The 26,390-nt window shown below is 43.7% G+C and overlaps 2 protein-coding genes across 5 annotated transcripts in view; one reads left to right on the top strand and one right to left on the bottom strand.

Annotated features, from left to right (window-relative positions):
- The window catches only part of PROSER1 (proline and serine rich 1), a 77,044-nt gene extending 75,172 nt beyond the window's left edge, over positions 1–1,872 (bottom strand). For 2 of the 3 annotated variants that reach the window (XM_089690812.1, XM_089690814.1), the window contains exon 1: positions 1,505–1,654. The gene's annotated coding sequence lies outside the window, so the exon portion shown is untranslated. Of the gene's footprint in view, positions 1–1,504; positions 1,655–1,790 lie in introns of those variants that run through there. The other variant, XM_089690813.1, reaches the window with a different exon arrangement.
- NHLRC3 (NHL repeat containing 3) lies at positions 1,434–21,439 on the top strand. 2 transcript variants are annotated; one of them, XM_089690816.1, is made up of 8 exons: positions 1,434–1,986; positions 6,356–6,567; positions 8,866–9,021; positions 11,601–11,751; positions 13,764–13,964; positions 15,355–15,446; positions 18,059–18,171; positions 20,790–21,439. In XM_089690816.1, the coding sequence occupies exons 2-8, from the start codon at positions 6,484–6,486 to the stop codon at positions 21,013–21,015; spliced, it is 1,023 nt and encodes a 340-aa protein (XP_089546942.1). In that variant the 5' UTR covers positions 1,434–1,986; positions 6,356–6,483; the 3' UTR covers positions 21,016–21,439. The 2 variants fall into 2 exon arrangements, with proteins under 2 accessions (XP_089546942.1, XP_089546941.1); XM_089690815.1 differs by having other exon boundaries at positions 1,434–1,991.
- The last annotated feature ends 4,951 nt before the right edge of the window (positions 21,440–26,390 follow it).

The raw sequence follows: 26,390 nt of genomic DNA, 5'->3' as shown, positions 1-26,390 counted from the left end.
CAGCCCCATGGAAGCCTGCAATGCAGCAGAGCCACCTTCAGAACAGCAGTAAAGTAGAGAGAACCCTCCAAGGCAGAATGCAGACAAGTGACATTCTACAGAGAGAAAGCAGAGATCAAACATGGTCAGTTCTGTACACAATGTTATAGGTCACACTTCACACTGAGGGTTTAGGAACATTAAGAAATCTAACATTAGCTATAAAAATAAGGAATGCAGTTTGGTACTTAGAAAGTGACTGCAAAACAAGAATTACAACTCTGCTTGACAGCCTAAAACAAGGAGTGCTGGTGCACCCTTAGTAACATCACGTTTGTGAGATCATGGAGAATGCTACAAAGGTGGCAGAAAAACACAGTAGAAAAAAAAAACAAAAAAAAAAAACCACGAAAATGTAATTAACCTGTGATTAGCTGCGAGCTGACGGCCCTATTGAATGCAATGGGAGGTTGCAGCTAATGATCACATGCGAGAAGGGCTGCTGTTAGAAACCACAGGGCATCATACAGCCATCCTGACAGGAGACCCTCCCCCCACCCCCCCCCCACAAAAAAAAAAAAAGAAACACAGCTTACTATGCTTCAGATATGAGTGAACACAGTGAGTGATCGGTACCGTCATGCAGAACCCTTAGCACATGGGGGGGGGGTCATGCGGATCCCTAAGCACGTGGAGGGGGCATGCGGAACCCTTAGCACGTGGGGCGGGGGGGGTCATGCGGAGCCCTAAGCACGTGGGGGTCATGCGGAGCCCTAAGCACGTGGGGCGGGGGGGTCATGCGGAGCCCTAAGCACGTGGGGGTCATGCGGAGCCCTAAGCACGTGGGGCGGGGGGGTCATGCGGAGCCCTAAGCACGTGGGGGTCATGCGGAGCCCTAAGCACATGGGGCGGGGGGTCATGCGGAGCCCTAAGCACGTGGGGGTCATGCGGAGCCCTAAGCACGTGGGGCGGGGGGGTCATGCGAAGCCCTAAGCACGTGGGGCGGGGGGGTCATGCGAAGCCCTTAGCTCATGGGGGCGGAGGGATGCAGAACCCTTAGCTCATGGGGGCGGAGGGATGCAGAACCCTTAGCTCATGGGGGCGGAGGGATGCAGAACCCTTAGCTCATGGGGGCGGAGGGATGCAGAACCCTTAGCTCATGGGGGCGGAGGGATGCAGAACCCTTAGCTCATGGGGGCGGAGGGATGCAGAACCCTTAGCTCATGGGGGCGGAGGGATGCAGAACCCTTAGCTCATGGGGGCGGAGGGATGCAGAACCCTTAGCTCATGGGGGCGGAGGGATGCAGAACCCTTAGCTCATGGGGGCGGAGGGATGCAGAACCCTTAGCTCATGGGGGCGGAGGGATGCAGAACCCTTAGCACACGGGGAGACGGGGGGGGGGGGAGGCGGGCATGCAGGATGACGGGTGTGAACATCCCCGGGAAATGACAGATGTCATATGATGCCGCCCCCTCCAGGCTGATCGGAGAATGACCTGTGTATATCACACACTCCCGGCGGTACCTGCAATCCCAGGCCGGGATCTGTACACCCGGTGCCGGCTGTATAGGAGCGGGCGGTGCGGTGATCGGGGGGAGCACACAGCTCCGGGGGTACAATGTCGGTGTACAGTGTACACAGTACCGAACACTTCCGGAGCACACACAATGCCCGGGGCCCCGACCAGGGAGGAGTTCCCTCTCCTCTCCCCTCCTCCATTCTGGGGAGATTCCCTCTAATCACAGGACATGCCTATCGCAGGGATAGAACCGGGCGCAGGGCTTTCGGCTGATACACAGCAAAGTCTTACTGGGTGAAGGCCTGGGAGGATGTCACCCGTCCGTCTAGTCTTCCCTCAGTGGGCCCCAGTCTGTCGCAATGCAATGACGTCAGGATGACCCGGGTGTGTTATATCCAATGGAGGAGGAGTGAGAAGGTTAACCTCTGCGATGCTGGAGAAAGCCGGTCCCTGTACTACTACCCACTGATCACACTGCGTGCGGAGTGTGAGGTCATCCTCATTATTATTATTATACGCGGCAAATCTTGTACATGACCGGGAGAGCACACACAGCCATGTACTGGGGACCTGACACACTGCCATGTCCAGGAGAGCACACATGTACTGGGGACCTGACACACTGCCATGTACTGGGGACCTGACATACTGCCATGACCAGGAGAGCACACACAGCCATGACCAGGAGAGCACACACTGCCATGACCAGGAGAGCACACACTGCCATGACCAGGAGAGCACACACTGCCATGTACTGGGGACCTGACACACTGCCATGTACTGGGGACCTGACACACTGCCATGTACTGGGGACCTGACACACTGCCATGTACTGGGGACCTGACACACAGCCATGTACTGGGGACCTCACACACAGCCATGACCAAGAAAGCACACACTGCCATGTACTGGGGACCTGACACACTGCCATGTACTGGGGACCTGACACACTGCCATGTACTGGGGACCTGACACACTGCCATGTACTGGGGACCTGACACACAGCCATGTACTGGGGACCTCACACACAGCCATGACCAAGAAAGCACACACTGCCATGTACTGGGGACCTGACACACAGCCATGACCAGGAGAGCACACACTGCCATGTACTGGGGACCTGACACACAGCCATGTACTGGGGACCTCACACACTGCCATGACCAGGAGAGCACACACTGCCATGTACTGGGGACCTGACACACTGTCATGTCTAGGAGAGCACACACTGCCATGTACTGGGAACCTCACACACTGTCATGTACTGGGGAGCTCACACACTGCCATGTACTGGGGAGCTCACACACTGTCATGTACTGGGGAGCTCACACACTGCCATGTACTGGGGAGCTCACACACTGCCATGTACTGGGAACCTCACACACTGCCATGTACCGGGGACCTGACACACTGTCATGTCCAGGAGAGCACACACTGTCATGTCCAGGAGAGCACACACTGCCATGTACTGGGGACCTGACACACTGCCATGTACTGGGGACCTGACACACTGCCATGTACTGGGAACCTCACACACTGCCATGACCAGGAGAGCACACACTGCCATGACCAGGAGAGCACACACTGCCATGTACTGGGGACCTGACACACTGTCATGTCTAGGAGAGCACACACTGCCATGTACTGGGAACTTCACACACTGTCATGTACTGGGGACCTCACACACTGCCATGTACTGGGGACCTCACACACTGCCATGACCAGGAGAGCACACACTGCCATGTACTGGGGAGCTCACACACTGCCATGTACTGGGGAGCTCACACACTGCCATGTACTGGGGAGCTCACACACTGCCATGTACTGGGGAGCTCACACACTGCCATGTACCGGGGACCTGACACACTGTCATGTCCAGGAGAGCACACACTGCCATGTACTGGGGACCTGACACACTGCCATGTACTGGGAACCTCACACACTGCCATGACCAGGAGAGCACACACTGCCATGTACTGGGGACCTGACACACAGCCATGACCAGGAGAGCACACACTGCCATTTACTGCACACACTGCCATGTACTAGATGAAAGGTGCACATTTTATTCTCTAATTTGTCATGTTTAAAATGACACAAACTATGATTCTGGCACAATGCATTGCAAAGACATTTACAAATTAAGGTGTCCTTTTATCATGCAGCGGTAAATGACCGGTGCTCAGTTCATTGGCATTCTCGGAGGAGAGAGTTCTCCTCTGAATGCCTGTTCATGAAGCGGTGTAGATCAGTTCTCCGAATTAAGAGAGGAGCGATCTACAAATGCTTTGAACGCTGGAAAACAGCTGCTTATACTGTGGGCTCTGGGCTGGAGAATCTGGAGGGAGAACACAGATCGCCAGTGAAGGGCTGACATCGCTCCTTCATACACTGGCCATCTGTGTGCTGAGATGATCAGCGGAGAACATGTTCTCCGCTGATCATCAATGTTTCCTAAACCACTAATTATCTGAGATCAGCAACGATCCTCAGGATCGTCATCAGGATCACCTGTGATCTTTGTTTCATATAAGGACACCTAAAAGAAGCTGGGTTTTTTTGTTTAGTTTTTTGTTTTTCAATTTTGCGCTTTCTTAAATGTAAACATATGTTAAATGTGTAAAAAGAACAAAAAAAAAAACAATAAAAAAAATCATTAATGGTAATAATATAAAAAAGAACAAAACAATCATTAGGAAAATAATAATTGAATTGTGGAGAGTAAGAGCTGATTAGAGTAAACTAAAGGTTAATAGGGGGTTAAACAGAGGAACATCGTATTTAAAAAAAAACCCAAAAAACGTTTTTCACTTGTCAGGTTGCTTTAACTGACTTCATCAATGCTCATCCCTTTGAAATGCATAATGAAGCAGCAGAATGATACAAAACAAACAATACATTGTATCTTTCTGTAGTATCTGACTAGTTACTGCATTTATAAATACTTCCAGACTGCTTTTTTTTTTTTTTTTGACAACTAACCTTTTCTGTGTCAGTCACAGTAATTAGAGCTGGCTAAGGCTACTTTCACACTGATATTTTTTTCTTCCATTTTTGAAAATGAAAAAGCAGAAGAATACCACATGACCATGAACCCTTATGAAACTCTTCAGTCTAGGTTCACACTGGATGCTGTGCATTTTGCATGCAAATTTGCTGTGCAATTTGTGCTTTGACATCGGCAACTGTAATCGGGTGTATTTAAGTTTTGGGCAGAACAAAAACTGGCTGCCCCCCCCCCCCCCACGGAGAGGGCCTGACACCAACCACCCCTCCTCTCCTAACCCCCCACTTGAGAGAGCCTTCCACTACCACCGCCCTCCATACACCGGCCACACCACCACCCACCCCCCAGCGAGAGAGAGAGAGAAAGACACTCGCCTTCACAGCTCTGGACATCCCCTGGAATGAGAGTCAGGCTCTGCATACACCGTCAAGCAGCCCGCAGCCTCTCTCGGATCCCACCTGGTCCCCAGGCCGCGTGCGCCCCTTCTTCTGCCTCTTCTTCTGGGGGAGCAGTGCTGCCCCTCTGAAAAATGCCGCCCTAGGCAAATGCCTTGTTTGCCTTGTGGTAAATACACCCCTGACTGTAATGCGATTTTAATAGTCTATGGAACTTAAAATCATACTGCAACACACTAAACACACACAGGACCCTTTTTTTTAGAAGTGAACAGGATTCATAGAAAGCAATGTTATTGTGTGTTCTGGAACGCATCGTGACCACATCAGTGTGAACCTAGATTGTAAGCTCCAAGGAACAGGGCCCTCCTATCCCTCTTGTATTGAACTGTATTTTTGCTGTATTGTCTCCCGCTATATTGTAAAGCGCTGAGCAAACTATTGACAATATATAAATCCTGTATAATAATAATAACCAGGGCTCACACTGATCAGTTGCAGGCCCGCTGCATCCTGCTTGCTGCATTTTTGGTGCATGTTTGGTGCTGTAAAAAACTGCACCAAAAACATACCTCCCCATTGAAATGAATGAAAAATGCATGATAAACACACCCACAGTTGCGTCTTTGGTACATTTTTATGAGTCGTGTCCTATTTTCACAGATGTAAAAACATAAAAACAAAACACACATGCGGTTTAACCACATTTTTGCAACAGAGCAATGTGACCATAGCCTAAAGCCTAGTACACATACAATGAGAAAATCTGGAAAAAAAACACTTTTTGAGCGATTGTCAGATATTCTGATTGTTAGTACACAGCTTTCAAGAGCTGATCATGACAGTTCATGCACAAATATCTGAAAGGACAAGCATGAAAATGTTTCTCATGAGATAACAGAATGAATGATATTTGTGTAATTAGTATAGTAATTATAAAAAAAAAATCAAGTGACCAAGATTACACATGCTTGGAAACTAAAGGATAGAATACTTTACATTGCTTCTGAAGTTGTATTCTGACTTACCAGAATTTTCGTAACTTTAGTAACCTCTTCATTTTTGATATGAGACTAGCATGCCAAAGAAAAAAAAAATGGACGATCGTTTGTCCGATAGGGAACGGGGAGGTCCTAGCAAACAGGCAGAAGAGACTGGACATGCTACACATGCCCTGTGTACAAGGATGACCTGTTTTTGGCCATGTGTAGCATGCCCAAGGTCTGCAACTAGTTAAAGTCCCATAGGAATACTATATTGTTTTTGGTCCAGAGCTGGGGATGTTTTCAAATTTACACACTGTGCTACCTCCACTTCTCCCAATTTGTAGTTCTGGAAGGTGTCCTGCTTACCCATTGAAGAAGGTTGGAAGGTGTGTGAATATATAGAATGCGTAGTGTAATATGACATCACAAACACTTTTCTAATAGAACTGGTGATGTTCTTCTTTGCAGATGAAATGTTGAAGGTATTCTGCCTGCTGAGTGGGAGGAGCAGAGTGTGAAGACATATCAGACTCCAGAGAGGAAGTGTCAGTGTTCTGTGTCTGTGTCACAAGACCCAACAATCTACGTTCGGGAACATGAAGTTTAAAGCCAGTTTGTGCATATCTGCTGCAGCCGTGTCTCTGGCTCTGCTGCTGCTACACAGCTGTGATAACACTAAAGTGAGTATCACCTCCTCACTGCCTGCTTTAATCCTTCGATCCCAACACTAACTCGCCACAGCTGTGTGCATTGCACGCAGTTGTGGGATGCTTGTAAGCGGCCCCATTTACTGCAATGGTAGGAAGAGTGGAGGAGGTCGGCAAGTTAGCAGGGGGTGGGGTAGGCTTCCCTGAAGAGATGGGTTTTCAGGGTGCACCTAAAGGAGAGGAGAGTAGGTGATAATCTGATGGGTTGGGGCAGGGAGTTCCAGAGGATGGGTGACACCCTGGAGAAGTCCTGGAGGCGGGCATGGGAGGAGGAGACCAGGGAACTAGAGAGAAGGAGGTCTTGTGAGGAGCGGAGTGTGCGTGCTGGGTGGTACTTGGATATTAGGTCAGTGATGTAGTTCGGGGCAGTATGGTGGACAGCTTTGTACGTCAGTGTTAGGATTTTGAATTTGATCCGTTGCACAATCGGAAGCCAGTGGAGGGACTGGCAGAGGGGGGTGGCGGATACAGAGCGGTTGGAAAGGTGAATGAGTCTGGCAGCCGTATTCAAGATCGACTGAAGCGGGGATAGCCAGCGGCGAGGCAGGCCAGTGAAGAGGGAGTTGCAGTAGTCGAGTTGTGATATGATGAAGGAGGGGATGAGCTGTTTAGTGGTTTCTGGCGTTAGGAACGCGCGTATAGTTCCTGATGCAAGGCAAAGCATCACAGCCACCACTGCTGTCTCTATGGCTAAAGGGGGTAGCAGTTGGGTGGGTGAAGGTCCTTTTTAAAGTATAACTAAAGTCAACACTTTTTTATAGTTTTGGTTAGAGGGATTGGAACATCTGTCAGGCTTTTTTGCTGTCTGTGCCCTTGTTATGGAGATTCACTCTCTCTCTATGTGTCCTGTTTACTGTTATCACTGAAAGTGAAGGTGAAAGAATGGGAATAAAGGGAAAATTCTTCCAATGGGGACACTAGTTTAGTGGATAACTAGGGATTGGCAAATCTCTCCAATGGAAAAAAAAATTGATGGTTTATAACCTCCCTTACTGTATCCAAAATTAAAATAAAAAGGTTTGCCCTTAGTTCTACTTTAACAGATAATGTTTCCAAGAGTATAGTTTCAGTACCACTAAAGTCACTTTGAGAGCTGTGGGTGAATGGATAATATGTCACACAGCTTAGTTCATTTTTAGGGATGGGCTGTATGTTTGACTCGAAGTTCCGCAAACACATGAATGGCAAGGGCGTTCTGCGGGCTGTTCGCCTTCCGTGCCCCACAATGCACTGTGCCCTGACAGTGCAATTGTGATTAGCCAAAGCAATGCACAGGTCAGGTGCAATGCTTTCGCCAATTACAGCGCATGACATCACAAGAGGGCAGGAATGACCCAACCCCTTGTGACATCATCACACTATTTAAGAAGTGACATTGCGGCACAGCTGTCAGACAGCCAAGAGCCAGCGTCGAGAGCGGAGCGGTTTTTTTTTTTCTTCAGGTCGGCAGTGGCGGCGGGCATTGTGATTGACATTGGATCTACTTCCAGGGGCATTTTTTTATTTTTGTTTTTAATAAAAGACTTGTAAAAGTCTGTCTCCTGTCATTTTTACACCACACTTTTTTTTTTTTTTTTTTACCATGTATTCCATACTCATTCACATGGGGGAGGCGGGATCTGGGGGCTTCCTTGTTAAAGGGGGTTTCCAGATTCCGATAAGAGTCCACCCGCAGATCCCCACAGCCACTGGGGAATAGGCCCTTGTCCCCACCAACATGGGGACAAGGTGCTTTGGGGAAGGACACTCGCTCAATTCCCCTTTTCCTGACCTGCCGAGCTGCATGTTTGGATAAGGGTCTGGTATGGATTTTGTGGGGGACCCTCACACCATTTTTTTTTTTTTATAAATTTTGGTGAGGGGGTTCCCTTAAAAATCCATATCGGACCCAAAGGGTTTGGTATGGATGGGGTGGGGGAACCTCACACTCTTTTGTTTTTTTGTTTTTGTTTATTTTAATTACGGACAATGCCGGTAATTCTTTTTACAGTCAACTGAAACAATAAAGAATGTGTGTTTAGTATCTGTGCAGTATCTTACCACATACTCAGATGTGGTAAGATACCGCTTAGTGAATTGTCCCCTCTGTTTGAAGTTTGCAGTCGAACTTTTGAATGTTTGACTGCGAACCAAATGGGGGTGTTAGGCCCATCACTATTCATTTACAGCAATGCTATTGTAGCTCTGATGCAGTATCCTGAATGATGTGTTTAGCTTGTAGAAAAAGGAAATCGTGAAAATGTTAGCATCTAAGTGATACATTTTTTTCAGGTGTGGATTAGACTATTCTTTGGCTATCCAACAAGAACTAGAGAAGAGCAACTTTTCAAGCTGGATGTTGGGTGGCCAAGAGATCCCAGCCTTTTCACCGGCACTCCCTATGATGTTGCTGTGGATCACCAGAACTCATTGGTTTATGTTGCTCAGGTACTCTAACACTGTCCTGTCTCACTGTAAGATATAAGTTTATAAGTGTGCATTGTCTGCTCTACTTTATGTATTAGTGCAGAAAACCTCATATTAAATACATCAGGACTATAAATGCAATGTGACCCACTTTAATCTATGGGGGATTTAATCTTAAACAACATTTTCTGAAAGTTTCCCATTCTTTTTTTCCAACTAATCTGATCTAACCCACCCTAGTCCTCCCAAGGGGCATATTTGGTATCCATTCCAGCTGTGTCTCGCTGCTGTGTTTACTGACGGCCAGTTCTCTTCCTCTCATTGCCTTTTTTATTATTTATTATTATACAGTATTTATAAAGCGCCAATAGTTCGCTCAGCGCTGTACATTACAAAGGGGGACAGAACATGTGACAGAACAATACCAATACAATGCAAAACATGAGGGGATCGAGGGCACAATCTAGGAGGGAGGGGATGGTGGCACAGGAGGAGATAGCTGTGGGGGATGGAGTGGTAGGAAGAGTGGAGGAGGTCGGCAAGTTAGCAGGGGGTGGGGTAGGCTTCCCTGAAGAGATGGGTTTTCAGGGTGCGCCTAAAGGAGAGGAGAGTAGGTGATAATCTGATGGGTTGGGGCAGGGAGTTCCAGAGGATGGGTGACACCCTGGAGAAGTCCTGGAGGCGGGCATGGGAGGAGGAGACCAGGGAACTGGTCTCCTCCTCCCATGCCTTTGCAGTAAAACCCTATAGCCTTCTAAAGGGCAGACCACCTATGGAGTTTTACTTTTTCTCACTGCAAAGCACCTATGGACATTTCTAAATGCAAACATAAACAGCAGCTAAACCTTGGAAGAGAAGTAGGAGAGCGTAACTTCCATCAGGCTTTTATTGATACCCATTCCTTTCCAATAGGGAAGTGACAAGGCATCATTGGGACAGGTGAGCAGTAATTTTCCCAACAAGGACCCCAACAGAAATAAATGTCTGATAGAGAGGCCAACCTGCTCCACTCCATCAAAACTTCTAAAAAAAAAAAATATAGGCTGGAGATGGCCTTCGAAGCGATACTCTCATGATGCTGGATCACAGCATTGTAAAGCCATCTGAGACAACTCAGTCAACGTTTTTGATTTTTACATTCCTGCTTCTGTTCTTAGCAATCGGCAATGGTAAATCACCATTCTGGAGCATCTCTTTACATTTACAACATTATAGTGGAAAGTTATACAGTGCATAGACCACTGCTCAGTCCGGACAGTGGGGATAAATATTTAAAGTATAACCAAAGGCAAAACTTTTTTTTTTGAGTTTTGGATAGAGTGGAGAGGAATTAGAACTCAGTTGTTATTGCTGTCTGTGCCTCCATTAAGGCGATTCAGTCTCTCTATTTATCCTGTTTACTATTACCAAAAGTAAAGTGAAAGTAAAAGAAAATCCTAAAATTTGGGTTGTCCATGGAAAAGTAATAGAGTAGAAATCTTCCAGTGTGGACACTAGTTCTGGTGACCTGGAGGTCACCAAGGAATTCCATTAATTTGCAGGAATTTCCTCTCACTTCCTGTTTGTCTATGGGACAGGAAGTGAAGGGAAATCTCTGCCATGGGACACAGATGGTGAAATAAATCTGACAGGAGTTATAAGCCTCCCCTACCCTGTCCAAAATGAAAAAAAGTTTTGCCTATAGTTCTACTTTAATTCACAGTGGACAGACTAAGCATTTAAGAATAACATTAAAATGGACCTACAGACTAACTTACGTTAACAATTTTCCATTTAATTAGTGATCTTTTGAATGGCAACAAGCCTAGTTTGATGCGTTCTCTGATTTCCATTGTACTATAGAAACCAGAAGTTATGTGGAATTTATTGGAGGTCCAATGAAGGGGAAGCCTATCCATAGACATAATCATGTTGTGGTCCATTTACACCAGGGGTGTCCAACCTTTTAACTTTCCTGGGCAACATTGGAAGAAGGGGAATTGTCTTGGGCCACACATAAAATACACTAAGAATAAGGATAGCTGATAAGCAGAAAACTTTGGGCCGATCACACGTTAATGAGCACTGATATTGATAATGTACCTATCTGAGTAATAAAACTTCATTTTAATATTTTTATTATAAAAGTAAAAGAGGGCAACCTAAAACTAGTGTGATATTTGACACTGTTTTTGATAAACACATCAATATCTGGTTCGATGGATGTAGTAGCAATGCTCAATTAATTCTCAAGGTGCTCAGATATTTTGGTTCTAATTTTGCTGTTCGTGTGCTTCATAATTAAAAATAATTGCTCATAAATATAGGTACTACTGAAAATGAATAAGGCATGATTATGAAGAGTGGGAATTTTTCTATGGGAAGATAAAACTAATAAAACTCCAGTAAAGAAACACTGTCAAATTTTTCTTTGGCTGCATGTGTTCGCTAAGTGTAAATGCATGTTTATAAAAAAATGAAAAAAAAAATCAACATTTTTAAATAAGTTTACGATTTTGTGTTTGGCCGCATTCATAGCCATCTTGGGCTGCATACGGCCTGTTGGATACACCTGATTTAGACCCATTTTTATTCTTACTAAATGTTGTATTTTATTCTAGAGAGGGGACAATGTATCCAAGGTTCTGGTGTTCACAGAGGAAGGATACTTTAAGGAATCCTGGAATACCAACACACTTGAGATGCCCCATGGTATTTTTGCAGCAATTAATCAGAATGAACAATCTATATGGATAACGGATGTTGGCCAAGGTAATATCACTTATTTGGACTGATTCATTAAAAAAAAAAAAAAAAAAACCGCTGCTGCAAATATAAATTACAGGTACCTAGAGGTGCCTGGACATGGCTGCAACAACCTCTTAACAGCCTGCTGTTACAGGTACCTCCTGCTCCTTTCACCTTCCCACTGGCCCTTCACTATGATGAGCTGAGTCACTGGCCAACAGGAATGTGCAGGAGACCTACTCATTGTAAAGCTATCCAAGCACTTTACAATCTCTTCTTTGTTCTGTACCATATCAGACCTATAGCTGTACAATGAGCAAAGCTCATGCCCCCTGCTGATTGAAAATATTGAAAAAAGAAACAGAGTGTAGGGCTTTGCACACTGTGTGTTATGCTATACCTGGAATGTATGTAGCAGATTTAAAATGAAAGTTTAAAGTCCTTGTAAACGCTCCTTATTTTTAACTGTTCTGTGCAATAGAGTATATCCTCATCTTCTGTGTAGTCTTCATATCCTCAAAGGCAAAAATCTCCCCCTCCAAGCAAAAATACCCCCCCCCCCCCCCACAAAGCAAGACTTCCTCCCAAAGCAAATCCCACTAGATCTTCTTTCAAGCAACCCAATTTCTGTACAAATCTACTCCCAGCATAAAATCTTCCCCTCTCAACCCTAAGCAAGCAAACCCCCCTCGCTCAAGAAAACCCTCCCCCAAGTGGAACCCTCTTAAATAAAAACCCTCCTCCCTCCCCAGATCTACTCTCCCCCTAAGAAATTCCACACCAGATACCAGATCAACTAACAAGCCCTCTTCCCCTGCAAAAAACCTCTCTTCCCATTCCTAAAGCAAGTATCTCAAAACCAATTTTCTCCCCCCGTCAACAAATATATTTCCCTCAAGCAATACCTCTCAGTGAAGGTTCCTGCACATGTAGAAAAACTATCTTTACTCAAGCAAAACCCCTTTCTCCTAACCATCCCCCCCCCGATAAACATCCGCACAGTAAAAAAACCCTTTTCTTAAGCAAACCCCCCCAAACAACTTCTCCCCATCCCCCCCAGCAAAGAGCTTGCCGTCCACAAGAAACTCTTCAAGGCAGGAGTCCCCCCCCCCCCCCAACCTCTTCCCCTAAGCAGAAGTTCCAAGCCTGTCCAGTTCACCAGACTTCAGATACAGCATGGCAAAGAGACGGGGAGTTCTCCCTCCTAAGTCTCCCTTTGGCTGTGTCATATGACATGTCAGAACCAAGGAGGAGGTCCTTCCACTCTGCATTGCCTTTTGCTGTTTGCATAGTCGAAAAATGGTGACTACAGAATCAGGACCTGGGGCACACAATGAAGGCAAGGGTTGGAACATATGCTTAGGGGGGATTCCTGCCTTTTAAAGTTTTTTGTGGACAGCAGGCTCTTAGCTGGAAAGGATGGGGAGAAGCTGTTTGGGGGGGTTGCTTAAGAAAAGGGGATTTTTACTGTGAGGATGTCTCTGGTCCTAGAGACGCCCATTGCACCCCTGCTGAACCAATGAGACCACACACAGTACAGGAAGACTGGTTGTACTCTCCTATCTGCGGCGAGTTGTAAGTACCTGTATTTGGCTTGGTAATCTGCTTTTTGCAATGTACTGTACAGCAAAGTTCGGGTGAAGGCAGGGGAAGGAAAGAGCTGCAGAAAGAGCCAATCAGGTGTGCTGCAGTGCAAAAAGCATGCTGATAGGAGGAGAAAGCGGAGTGACTTGGAGATGAGCTCATCGTTGAGCTGCCTCTCCAGTCACAGGGTGGGGGGGGGGGACCTGTAAGTGAAACTGCAGCAGAGAAAGATTAGGTTCCCTACCAGGCAGGGCTATGCTATGTGGCTGGGCTGTGTAAATCTCAGAAATCCTTTATAAAAACTGCTCCCATGTACGTATTTTTGTATAGCTGTGTATTTAATGGGTTGGCTGGAGTTCAGCTTTAAAGAAGTCTTTGCAATGTAGAAATATTAGTTTTGTGTATGAATAATACTGTATTCTCTTTTAACTGTCCCTTTAAAATTTCTTCAGGACAATATGGGCATACAATAAAACAGTATTCACTGTCTGGAAAGCTCCTTACAGTCCTTGGTACCCCAGGCATAGCGGGGTCAAGTCTGAGTCCGCTCCAGTTTGATCAACCTGCAGATATTTTCGTTAAAACAAACGGAGACGTGTATATAGTGGATGGTGACGGCGGGCTTAACAATAGACTTCTTATGCTTACTAAAGGTACAGTGATTAATTCTTGTCATTATTACACTCTTTATTATTGCATGCTGTAGGAATTCTTTTTAGTAAAGGCTAACATCATTCTAAAATGTTTGGTTTGGCTTAGATGTATCACTCAAAGATTTCTTATTGCTCTAGGAGACTTCACTGATAACATTTACCCACCATTGTGCCCCAAATCTGACACAATTCAAAGTGTGGGGGACCATGCAAGCACCACCAGGCTCAACAAAAGTCAAACTGGAAAAATAGACTGGAAAATTATTAGTCAAACATTGATTTCATCCAAAGTTATGCAGTCGTCCTTACAATACAATAGCATGCAGAGGAAATTCCTCTATTCAGAGGCATAACTAGAACCTTCAGGGCCCTGGTGCAAGAAACCATAAAGAGCCCTGCGTCAGCGTCCCCCCCCCCCCTCCCAGTGGCTGAAAGGCAGGGTTTGGTCACAAGTGCGACCTTTGTGACCCTGGTAGTTCCGCGACTAGTGTCAGTAGTTTTTTAAATGTGTTATTTAATTTTTTTTATTATTTTTACCATTTTATTTTTTTTTTTACAATTTTTAGGAGCCTCGTTGGGGGGGCTTTGATGAGATATCAGGGGTCTAAACAGACCTCTGATGTTTCACCTTTGAGACAGAGAAAGAAGACTGAGGACACAGCCCTCAGTCTCCATCTCTGCATCCTCAGCTGCACATAGTGAATGGATAGGAACAGCTCTGAACAGAAGATTCCGGTCGATTCCTAAGCTGGAGCATAGTAAACACAATTTACTATGCCTTAGTTATGAATGAATAATGATCAGTGCGGATCACTGACTCTATTCATTAAGACAAGGAAGGGGTCGGTAAATTACACATTTACCAGCCCCTGCCCTGCTCTCCATCCTGACAACATTCCCTACAGCAGCCGCTGGAAAAGGGGAATCCAGCAGCGCTACGGGGATGGGGGGGAGGGGTCACTGAAAGGCTGCAGAAGGAGAATAGAGGAGACCCATTCCTATATATGCCGCCCCTCCTATACAGGTGTACAGGGGGTCGTGCAGGCCCCCTGGAGCATGGGTTGCGGTCCCTCCACACTGTTTATTGTGGGTGGGGGAATCGATTACCTTGAGAGAATCGAATCGTGTGACTACCTTAATCCAGCTGTAAGTGTGTTATGCCTCAAAATGGCATTGCCAGGTAGGTGGAGATGGGAACAGAGGCGCAGGGATCACACAAGCTGGAATCTCCAAGAAGCCAGTGAGTAATTCAGCCTTTTCACATCTATTTATATTATTAGTACAGAAAGCTTGGTACTTTTTGTTTCTGCATGTCTGATGCTTCGGGATTTTTGCGAATATGCCTACAACCTGCTTTCTATTTTTTAATTGATGTATTCATTTTCTTTAGAGTTCAATGTTCAGTGGACATTGGGAGGTAATGGAACAAAGCCTGGTGAATTCTATATTCCTCATTGTGTAGCAGTGGACGAATATGGACGTGTAAGGCTACTTTGATTATTGTGACACCAGAACTATATTACCATTAATCTGTAGTGCTAATACAATTTACTGCACTAGTATTTAAAGGGATATCTCAGCTTTACCAAAATAAAAACTGCCTATGCAGATAAGGGACATCTGTAGTTAAACATAAACTATGCAGCTTTGACAAAAAGTGAAATACACTTGCTATAGGTGTAAGCCATTTACGTACTTCATGAAGCCTGACTGGAAAACTCCCAAGATGTTACTAAGGACGTTGCTAAGAAAGGCCCAGCTATTACTGGTCACCTTCACCATCACAGGAGTGAGCTTTTTCTCTGATTCAAACTGCCTCACATGCTCTTTCTCCCCTCTCACTCCTTTGATGGGGAGGTGAACAGTATTAGCTAGGTCTCTCTTATCAACGTCCTGGAAGTTTTCCAGGTAGGCTTCTGGAGGTATGTAAATGGCCTACACCTATACCAAGGGCATTATTCAACTTTAGTCAGAGATGCCTAGTTTGATTTTATCAACAGACTCCTCCTTTCTACATAGACAGTGTTTAGGTAAAGGTGAACTAACCCTTCAAAGGCTAAGATCAGTTAAAATAAATAAATAAATGATAATTTTTTGCAGGTAAAAAAAAAGAAAATGTGCATTTATTATTTTTTAGGTTAGGATCCTGCAGAGCATTGCACTCCCAATCAGCAGATCACAGGCGAAATGTCAGGTTCCTGCATACACTTGGTACGACTATCTGTCCATACTTCCCGTACAGGCTGCCTGTTACTGAATTTTTGGACGTGTCAATGAATTAGGAGAGTGCTCATCAGCGCCCTCATAGTTCTTTGAGAATTACATGCCCTAGTAGACGGAACTTGTAGTTCACTCATTCACATATCTGTGTGAATGAAAAACACAGCTGTGTGGGGGTGGGGAACCACACACATCTGCACTTTTTAGATAGTGACAGCATGTGCAGGGAGAGGATCCCCCGCCTGCTTTCACAATGGAGGATCGGAAGTGAGGGAGGCTGATGTACATTTTGGCATTGATATTAAAAATATGACTGATCATGCCAAAAAACTGTCTTTTATTTTAGGATAGTGATCATATGAAGTCACTTATTATCATATAATTGTTTGGCTCCTTTTTAAATTATAATGAAATCACCCGAACAGTCCTGATCACAAGTTTACATGCCCTGGAATGTTTGGCCTTGGTAGAAACACATGGGCTAAAATGGCAATTAAAGGTTCATTTCCTACATCTGTGACTTTTTAAATTGATATTATTGCTTGTGTATAAATAGTCAGTGTGTTTGTTAGCTCTTATGTGGATGCACTGAGCCATGGGGAGCAGAAAAGAACTGTCAAAAGACCTGTGTAAAAAGGTAATGAAACTTTATAAAGATGGAAAAGGATATAAAAAGATATTCAAAGCCTTGAATATGCCAATCAGTACTGTTCAGTCACTTAATAAGAAGTGGAAAGTTCTGGGATCTCTTGATACCAATCCAAGGTCAGGCAGACCTGGAAGGAACGCAGCCACAACTGCCAGAAGAGTTGTTTGGGATACAAAGAAAAACCCACAGATAACCTCAGGAGAAATACAGGCTGCTCTGGAAAAAAGACAATAATGAGCTGCATAGTCGAGTTGCAAGAAAGAAGCCTTTACTGCACCAATGTAAAAAAAAGCCCGGTTACAATATCCCTGACAACATCTTGACACGCCTCAGCATGATCAGTCATATTTTCAATATGAATGCCAAAATTTCACGATTTCTGCCAGGGTATACAAGCTTTTGAGCACAACTGTATTAGTAACACGCTACCCTAAATAAAGGTGTAACATGTTACAAAAGGTGATCCTTTAATGAGAATAATACAATAAAGCATTGCTGGAAGTCCACAACAGACGCCTGATAGTGTTGGTTTATAGGTGCCTTTTTATACCTGTCATACAACTGCATGCAAATTGGTAAAATGTACTTTGAGACATAACAATAATACCATCTGGGCTGTTTGCATGCAAGCAACTATGGTCATAAATTAAGCTATCACAACCATTTAACTATCATTTGTATACTTTAAACGTGAAAAGTTATCCCATGTGCTATAGGTAGCATGGTAGCAAAGTGGTAAGCACTGTTCTCTTGCAGCACTAAGATCCTGTTTTCAGATGTTCTATGTGTGTTGCAGGATCTGCAGTTTGCTTATGCATTTACATAATAACACATACGGCTAGTTTACACTTGCATTGCTCTCTGAAGTGACCCGTGTTCTGATCACTCTGCAGAGAGCATTTGCAACACATCCTAACTATCTGTTTTAACCCCTTAAACCCTGCACTATAGCACTGCGACCACGTTTATTGCACATGGTTGCATTCAGTTGAATGGGTCGTTTTCAGTGGGTGGTATTGCCCTGTGAACACAGCAACAATGGGGATAATTTTTGCCAAAATTCAAAGCATCACAGCCATGGCATGTGTACTACCCCCATTGCTGCCACAAGAGTAAACAAGGTCATAAATAGATTATTTGGCTTTTGTGTAAATAAGTGCTTATTAGTGTTTTATGCCCCAGACTGAACTGTCCTGATAAAAGCTTGCTGTCTCATCATCTACAGGTTTGGGTTGCTGATCGGGGCAATAAAAGAATACAGGTATTTGATAGCATCACTGGGGAATGGATTGGAACCTGGGACACCTGTTTCTCCGAAGACGGGCCCTACTCAGTCAGGTATAATTGTGCAATTTATTTAAAATATGTGAGTGCCAAACTGGGCATTGTCAGCTGTTGAATAATAAGTTCCGTTATGTGAAAAACATTTATTGCTGCAAAAGATTTATATTTTATCATTTGCAAAGCATAAACGCTAACTGCCATCTGTTATCAGAAGTAATGGCTCACTAGAACAAAGTTATCCTTATGGTGGTTCTGGAAACTTTGTTTCTGAGTTTAAAAAAAGACAGAGTTTCTTGGACATTCTAGTTTCAAAGTCATTCCCAGGAATTAACTAAACTCCAAAAACCATTATAATGGCAATGGCACTTGAAAATAGTTGAGAGTGCCATATGCCAGATTAACTAAGCAGATAGACATGTTTAAGATCTATCTCCAGCATCTGTGACAGGGTCATTATCAGAGTGGAACAGAAACTAGCACAGGTCTGCACCTAATTAACAGAGGGAATGCAGCAGTTTTCCATATAGAAAACTGCCACAAATACCCACCAGCTATGACCTGGTTGTATGGGATGTGAGCTGTCTGTAGAGAGCTTGCATTCCTCACTCTGCCCTGCAGTGATTACACTACACTAGCAGAGCCTGCATGGTTAGCAAACCTCTTCCTTCCTCCTGCTCTGAGCTGAGCGAAGGGTAGGGACAGGCAGAAAGATCAGCACATGCAGGTCCAGCTCTCCATTCACTGTGCTGCGTGCTGTATCTTCACAGCCACAGAACAGAGAATTGATCACTCCAAATTAACAAAGGGCTGGTGCATCTGTTCCATTTTTATGTTTATGTTTATTTTTATATTTAATTTAGTTCTGCTGAGCTACACAAAACCCTGTTTTCCATAATGCCAAAGTAATAAGTATATTTCTGTGTGCCAGTCAGAAATCTCCTTTTATTATCCTGGCTACACTAAACTGAACGCAAAATCACATTGGTTATTATTTAGAAAGTATGACATATTTACAGTGAGCATGCTTTCTTTTTTATAATTGCAGTATTTACCCTGTAATCAATGTGCAAGTTTGTTCATCCATGTTTTTCTTGTTGCAATAAATATTAAAGAAAGTTGTCTTCTAGTACTCACTTTAATTTTCTTTCCCTAGCTTTCCCACACGTCAGCATATTATGGGGTCAGGGCTGACCCACACCTATGCTGACATGAAGTGAGCCAACAATATGTAAAATTGTTTTCTACAACTTACCGTAATTTTCTTTTTCTTACGCTCCCCCATGTCAGCATATGTATGGGGTCAGGAAGTGAAGCTGACGATGATGATGATGATATGAGCTCTGTATTTAAATGTAGTCATGCAGTCTCTTTGTTTAGACCCCATTTATATTTAAGCGACTTGTCATGAGACTTTGGACATCAAAGTTGCATGACAAGTCGTACCCCACGTTTTCAAATGATAACCATTTATATGTGCAACTTAAAGTTGCAGTGACTTCAAAGTAGTTCATACACTACTTTGGTCTGACATTCATGCAACTTGAGGGCCATAGACTTCAATGTTAACCCTCAAAAGTTGCATGAAAGCCGTACCTGAATGTTTTACATTAACAGCTGTGCAACAGTGGGTCCGACGTTGCAGAGGGACAAGTCACATCCAAGTCACGCTCATCCAGATATGTTTACCACTACTCAATGTAGAGAAACTCCCAATCTCCAAGCACAACTCCTCCCGTAGGTGCTAGCCTATCTCATGTGCTGCATAAATGAGAACAAAGGACGTCCGATCGGCTCCAAGCAATCCACTTTCATTGAACAAAGATAAAACCAATACAGACAGTGGAAATACAGTTGGGGACTGGCAGGTAAACGCGTTTCACGGTAAAGACAATGCTTATTCATTACCCCTGGGGTACCGCTGTCTTTAGCATAAAATGCGTTTACCTGCCAGTCCCCCGCTGTATTTCCACTGTCTGTATTGGTTTTATCTTGGTTCAATAAGTGGATTTTTGGAGTGCAGCCGATCGGACGTCCTTTGTTCTCACACTCATCCAAAGTTGTGTCAAAGGTGCGTTAAAGTTGCACCAAAGTTTCACGACTTATGAGTTGTACAATTGTGAATGAAGCCTCAAAGTTATTCTAAAGCCAAAACTGTTGACATTTTGGTTTAAGTCCAATGTAGAGAATTGAATTAAACATAGTATAGTATTTCATAGGTTATCAGTCAGTATAATGTGTCATACAATCCCATTACAAACATTTATGGAGAAAGTAGCTTATTGTCTGAATCCTCATCGAGGTGTAGATTGTGGATAACTGCCCCACCTCTCCAGCTTGTCCAATCAGAGAACGCTTTGCATTTGTTCAGAACTGTAAAGTGTTCCTCGAATGGTGCTTGTGCCGAATGACTGACCTCTTGTGTTCAGTAAGCAGCAATACAGCCTCAGGACCCAAAAGCTAGTGGAAGTCACTGTAGTAGCGGTGCCTACTATAGTGATTTCCAGCTTCCATGGAGATCCCTCAGGTAGGGCACATACCGTACATTCTTATGTTAGTCCAAGCTGGATGAACGTAATTATACAGTACATGTCATAGCTAAACTTCAGCTTTAACAAATCCAGTTTCGGTTAATTAATATCTCCCTGACATTGTTTCTTCTGTTGTTGTTACAGGGTAACAGGGGACAGAAAGTATATAGTCGTGGCCCAGCTGAACATAAGCCGCCTGCTGTTTTTGTCCTTCCCACCTATAGGACACATCGGACATTGCCAAGTGGCCAGCACAATCCAAATGGCTGACGGCGTCCGGCCTCATCTGGTAGATGTCAGTCTAATGACTGGTTCAGTTTATGTGGCAGAACTTGGTGCTCAGCAAGTACAAAGATATGTTCATGTATGAAAGAGCAATGGGCTAAGCCTGGAGTGCAGTTGTATGTTTATGCCTTAGAGGCCAACATTGTTTTTCTGCACTGCATTCAAACTCTGGGGAAATGTCAACAGTGTGTTTTTCAACACACATTCTCAAACTTGAGGGTCAGCGGCGATCAAGAAAGCACAGAAGTTTTAAACCAAGCATGTGTCTTGATGAAAAGCCTAATTGTAATAATGTATACCTTGTTCCAGGGACATACTGAGGTTGTAGTCCATTTTCCTGCAAGTTTTTCCTGCCAGCTGTCCAGTTACCCTCTCTGGTGTGGCACAGGAATAAGAAGTAATACTTATTTTACACCTCATTCCTTTAGGCTCCCATTATCCATGCAACTGCTCCCACAAAGGCTCTTCACTAAGACGATCCTGGCCACGGTCGCATGCATGCCTCCCCCCCCCCCCCCCATTTAATCAGGGATAATAGTTCTACTTTACATGTGATAATGCCAAGGGACGCTCCACACGTCATTAGTTCAGGGAGTAGATGACAGTTCTAGAGCAGGGGTTAAGGTAAGTGCAACATCCTCTTCAGCTCCCTCTAGACCTACAGTGGGGATTGAAAGTTTGGGCACCCCAGCTAAAAATTTGTATTAATGTGCATAAAGAAGCCAAGTAAAGATGGAAAAATCTCCAAAAGGCATCAAATTACAGATTAGACATTCTTATAATATGTCAACAAAAGTTAGATTTTATTTCCATCATTTACACTTTCAAAATAACAGAAAACAAAAAAATGGCGTCTGCAAAAGTTTGGGCACCCTGCAGAGTTAATATCTTGTATTGCCCCCTTTGGCAAGTATCCCAGCTTGTAAACGCTTTTTGTAGCCAGCCAAGAGTCTTTCAATTTTTGTTTGAGGTATCTTTGCCCATTCTTCCTTACAAAAGTCTTCCAGTTCTTTGAGATTTCTGGGCTGTCTGTCACGCACTGCTCTTATAAGGTCTATCCATAGATTTTCAATTATGTTGAGGTCAGGAGATTGTGAAGGCCGTGGCAAAACCTTCAGTTTACGCCTCTTGATGTAATCCCTGTGGATTTCGAGGTGTGTTTAGGATCATTATCCATTTGTAGAAGCCATCCTCTCTTTAACTTCAGCTTTTTCACAGATGGCATCAAGTTACCATCCAAAATTTGCTGAAATTTTATTGAATCCATTTTTCCTTCTACTCGTGAGATGTTCCCTGTGCCACTGGCTGCAACACAACCCCAAAGCATGATTGATCCAACCCCATGCTTAACAGTTGGACAGAGGTTCTTTTCATTAAATTCTGTGCCCCTTCTTCTCCAAACATACCTTTGCTCATTCCGGCCAAAAAGTTCAATTTTAACCTCATCGGTCCACAGAACTTGTTTCCAAAATGCATCAGGCTTGTCTATATGTTTACTTGCAAAGTTCAGACGATGATTTTTGTGGTGAGGACGTAGAAGAGGTTTTCTTCTGATGACTCTTCCATGAAGACCATATTTGTACAAGTATCTCTTTATAGTGGAATAGTGTACCACAACTCCAGTGTCTGCCAGATCTTTCTGGAGGGATCGTGCAGTCAAACGTGGGTTTTGAATTGTTTTTCTCACAATCCTGCGAGCTGTTCTGTCTGATATTTTTCTTGGTCTTCCAGATCTTGCTTTAACTTCCACTGTTCCTGATGACTGCCATTTCTTAATTACATTCCGGACAGAGGATATTGACATCTGAAAACGCTTTGCTATCTTCTTATAGCCTTCTCCAGCTTTGTGAGCGTCAACTATTTTCAGTTTCAGTTTTCTAGACAACTGCTTAGAAGAACCCATGGTGCTGATTGTTGGGGCAAGGTCAGATGAGTCTGGGCATTTAAAACCTTTGAGATTGACATCACCTGGTCTGCCCAGACGATGATTGAGAACAATCCATGACACTGGCAGGTCTCAGCTTGGCAAAGTGGGCAGTGCATACTATAAATTCTGCAGGGTGCCCAAACTTTTGCAGACACCATTTTTTGTTTTCTGTTATTTTGAAAGTGTAAATGATGGAAATAAAATCTAACTTTTGTTGACATATAAGAATGTCTAATCTGTAATTTGATGCTTTTTGGAGATTTTTCCATCTTTCCTTGGCTTCTTTATGCACATTAATACAAATTTTTAGCTGGGGTGCCCAAACTTTCGATCCCCACTGTAACAATCATTAAACCCCTGCAGGGCGGGGGCCCCCACTGCAAGGGTTTTTTTTTTCACCATCCTGGAATTGGGCTTGTAATTTGAAGATATGGCAGCACCTGCACACTGGAGTTTACATTTTTACTTCCTGTAAATGAAGGCACATTTCTAATTGTTGATAGCAAGGGTCTACTTTTTGATCAAATGCATTGTTTGTAATTGCTTTTATATTGCTCAGATTCCATGGAAGCAAGATATTTTGTACAAATGAAAAATAAAATGCATTTAAAGTGATTCTAAACAGAGACGTGTTAATTGCCATAATTCATTCACATAAATCATAAATATCCTCTAAGTATCTTATTCCTGCAGCTCTGATGTGTGGTGACATGATCTTTCCATGTTCTTTGGTATCACAGCTTAGAAGGGAACTGAAATTGAGCATGCTCAATAGGGGGCACCAGCTGATCTACAAAATCTCAGACTGCAGTGGGGATACAAAGAAGGCAGGACCAACCAGGTATATTTCACTCTACACAACACAAGTGTTTTACTGGCTTTTACTGAGTATGCACACTCTGTTATATAGCATGTAACAAGATTTTTTTCATAGTCTGGATTTAATGAAAGCAATAGGTTTTCTTAATCTGCTGAAAAAAGTAACATTCTCAGGGGTTCAGTAATAGTTTGTAGTAGAAATGATAGATCTTTTGTTATACACACATAAACTCAGAAAGATTGCATATATCAGTAACATCAGGGAGCCCCAGAGATACATCTTCTCTCTGATAACCCCTACTGTGAAATCAGAGATACATTTCTGAAAATGGTTGTATTTGTTTTTGAGGTCTTTCATTCCATTTAATAGATTGTAATAATTTATGAATTTACAAACAGGGTCCTAAAGTGGACCTTGCATCAAAACGCAATGGGGGGATTTACTAAAACTGGAGAGTGCAAAATCTGGTGCAGCTCTGCATAGATACCAATCAGGTTCCAGGTCAAAGCTTAATTGAACAAGCTGAAGTTAGAAGCTGATATGCAGTTCAGTTTTGGGCACCAATTCACAAAAAGAACATTGGGGAACTGGATAAAGTACAGAGAAGGGCAACCAAACTGATAAGAGGAATGGAGGAGCTCAGCTATGAGGAAAGATTAGAGGAACTGAATGTATTCTCTCTTGAGAAGAGGAGATTAAGGGGGGATATGATCAACATGTATAAATACATCAGTGGTTCATATAGTGAACTTGGTGTAGAGTTATTCACCCTGAGGTCATCACAGAGGACAAGGGGCACTCTTTACATCTGGAGGAAAAGAAATGTAATCTCCAAACACGGAAAGGTTTCTTCACAGTGAGAGCTGTGAAAATGTGGAATAGACTCCCTCAAGAGTTGGTTCTGGCCAGCTCAGTGGATTGCTTTAAAAAGGCCTGGATTTCTTTTTTGGATACACAGAATATAACTGGATACTAACATTTTATAGTTGATCCAGGGAATATCCGATTGCCTCTCGGGGATCAGGACGGAATTGTTTTACCTGCAGGAGCAAATTGGATCATGCTTTGCTGGGTTTTTTTTTTGCCTTCTTCTGGATCAACTGTGGGTGTAGGATTATAACTTTTTTCTTTTTTTTTTTTTTTTAATGGTTGAACTGGATGGACTTTTGTCTTTTTTCAGCCAGACTAACTACAGTTGCAAGAAAAAGTATGTGAACCCCTTGGGATTACGTGGAGTTTTGCATGAATTGGGCATAAAATGTGCTCTGAACGTCATCAAAGTCACACCAATAGAAGAACACAGTCTGCTGAACATAATACTACACAAACATTAGATGTTGCCATGGTTTAATTGCACATAACATGTAAACATTCACAGTGCAGGGAGGAAAAAGTATGTGAACCTTTGGACTTAATAACTGGTTGACCCTCCTTTGGCAGCAATAACCTCAACCAAACGTTTCCTGTAGTTGCAGATCAGACCTGCACAACGATCTGGAGTCATTTTGGACCACTCCTCTTCACAAAACTGTTTCAGTGTAGCAATATTCTTGGGATGTCTGGTGTGAATCGCTCTCTTAAGGTCATGCCACAGCATTTCAATGGGATTGAGGTCAGGACTCTGACTTGGCCACTCCAGAAGGTGTATTCTGTGCTGTTGCAGCCATTGTTTTGTTGAATGACTTGTATGCTTTGGGTCATTGTCCTGTTGCATCACCCATCCTCTGCAGAGCTTCAGTTGGCGGACAGATGGTCGTACGTTTTCCTGCAAAATGTCTTTATAAACTCTGTAATTAATTTTTCCATCAATGACAACAATCCGTCCAGGCCCTGAGGCAGCAAAGCAGCCCCAAACCATGATGCTCCCTCCGCCATGTTTCACAGTGGGGATGAGGTTTTGATGTTGGTGTGCTGTGCCTTTTTTTCTCCACACATAGTGCTGTGTGTTCTTCCCAAACAACTCAATCTTGGTTTCATCTGTCCACAGTATATTTTTGCCAGTAGTGCTGTGGAACATCCAGGTGCTCTTTTGCAAATTTCAAATGTGCTGCAATCTTCTTTTTGGACAGCAATGGCTTCCTCCGTGGTGTCCTCCCATGTACTCCATTCTTGTTTCATGTTTTCCTTATTGTAGATGTGTCAACAAAAATGTTAGCATGTGCCAGAGATTTCTGTAGGTCTTTAGCTGACACTCTGGGATTCTTCTTTACATCATGCAGCATTCTGCGTTGTGCTCTTGCAGTCACTTTTACAGGACGACCACGCCTAGGGAGAGTAGCAACAGTGCTAAACTTTCTCCATTTGTAGACAGTCTGTCTTACTGTGGACACATGAACCTCAAGGCTTTTGGAGATACTTTTGTAACCCTTTCCAGCTTCATGCAAGTCAACAATTCTTGATCGTAGGTCTTCTGAGAGCTCTTTTCTGTGAGGCATGGTTGACATCAGACAGTGTTTCTTGAAACCAGTAAACCCAAAACAGGTGTGTGTTTTTTAAGGGCAGGACAGCTGTCAGCAACACATCCAATATCATCACACTGATTGGAATCAAGGTTGGCTCACTCCTGGCTCCAATTAGCTCTGGGAGAAGTAATTAAGCTAGGGCTTCACATACTTTTTCCTCCCTGCACTGTGAATGTTTACATGTTATGTGCAATTAAACCATGGCAGCATCTAATGTTTGTGTAGAATTATGTTCAGCAGACTGTGTTCTT

This window comes from Staurois parvus, unplaced genomic scaffold (genome assembly GCF_062004578.1).
Source record: "Staurois parvus isolate SC_StPar_1 unplaced genomic scaffold, SC_StPar_1.0 ptg000544l, whole genome shotgun sequence".
NCBI lineage: Eukaryota > Metazoa > Chordata > Amphibia > Anura > Ranidae > Staurois > Staurois parvus.
The sequence above is the reverse complement of the archived record's forward strand: the minus strand, read 5'-3'. Positions and strand labels throughout refer to the sequence as shown.

What these genes read in the sequence shown, in the direction of transcription:
- NHLRC3 (XM_089690816.1), top strand. Translation starts at nt 6,484, where the DNA reads ATGAAGTTTAAAGCCAGTTTGTGCATATCTGCTGCAGCCGTGTCTCTG. An exon ending in GATAACGGATGTTGGCCAAG is followed by an intron (nt 11,752 to 13,763) that starts GTAATATCACTT and finishes AAATTTCTTCAG; the next exon opens with GACAATATGGGCATACAATA. An exon ending in CAGTGGACGAATATGGACGT is followed by an intron (nt 15,447 to 18,058) that starts GTAAGGCTACTT and finishes CATCATCTACAG; the next exon opens with GTTTGGGTTGCTGATCGGGG.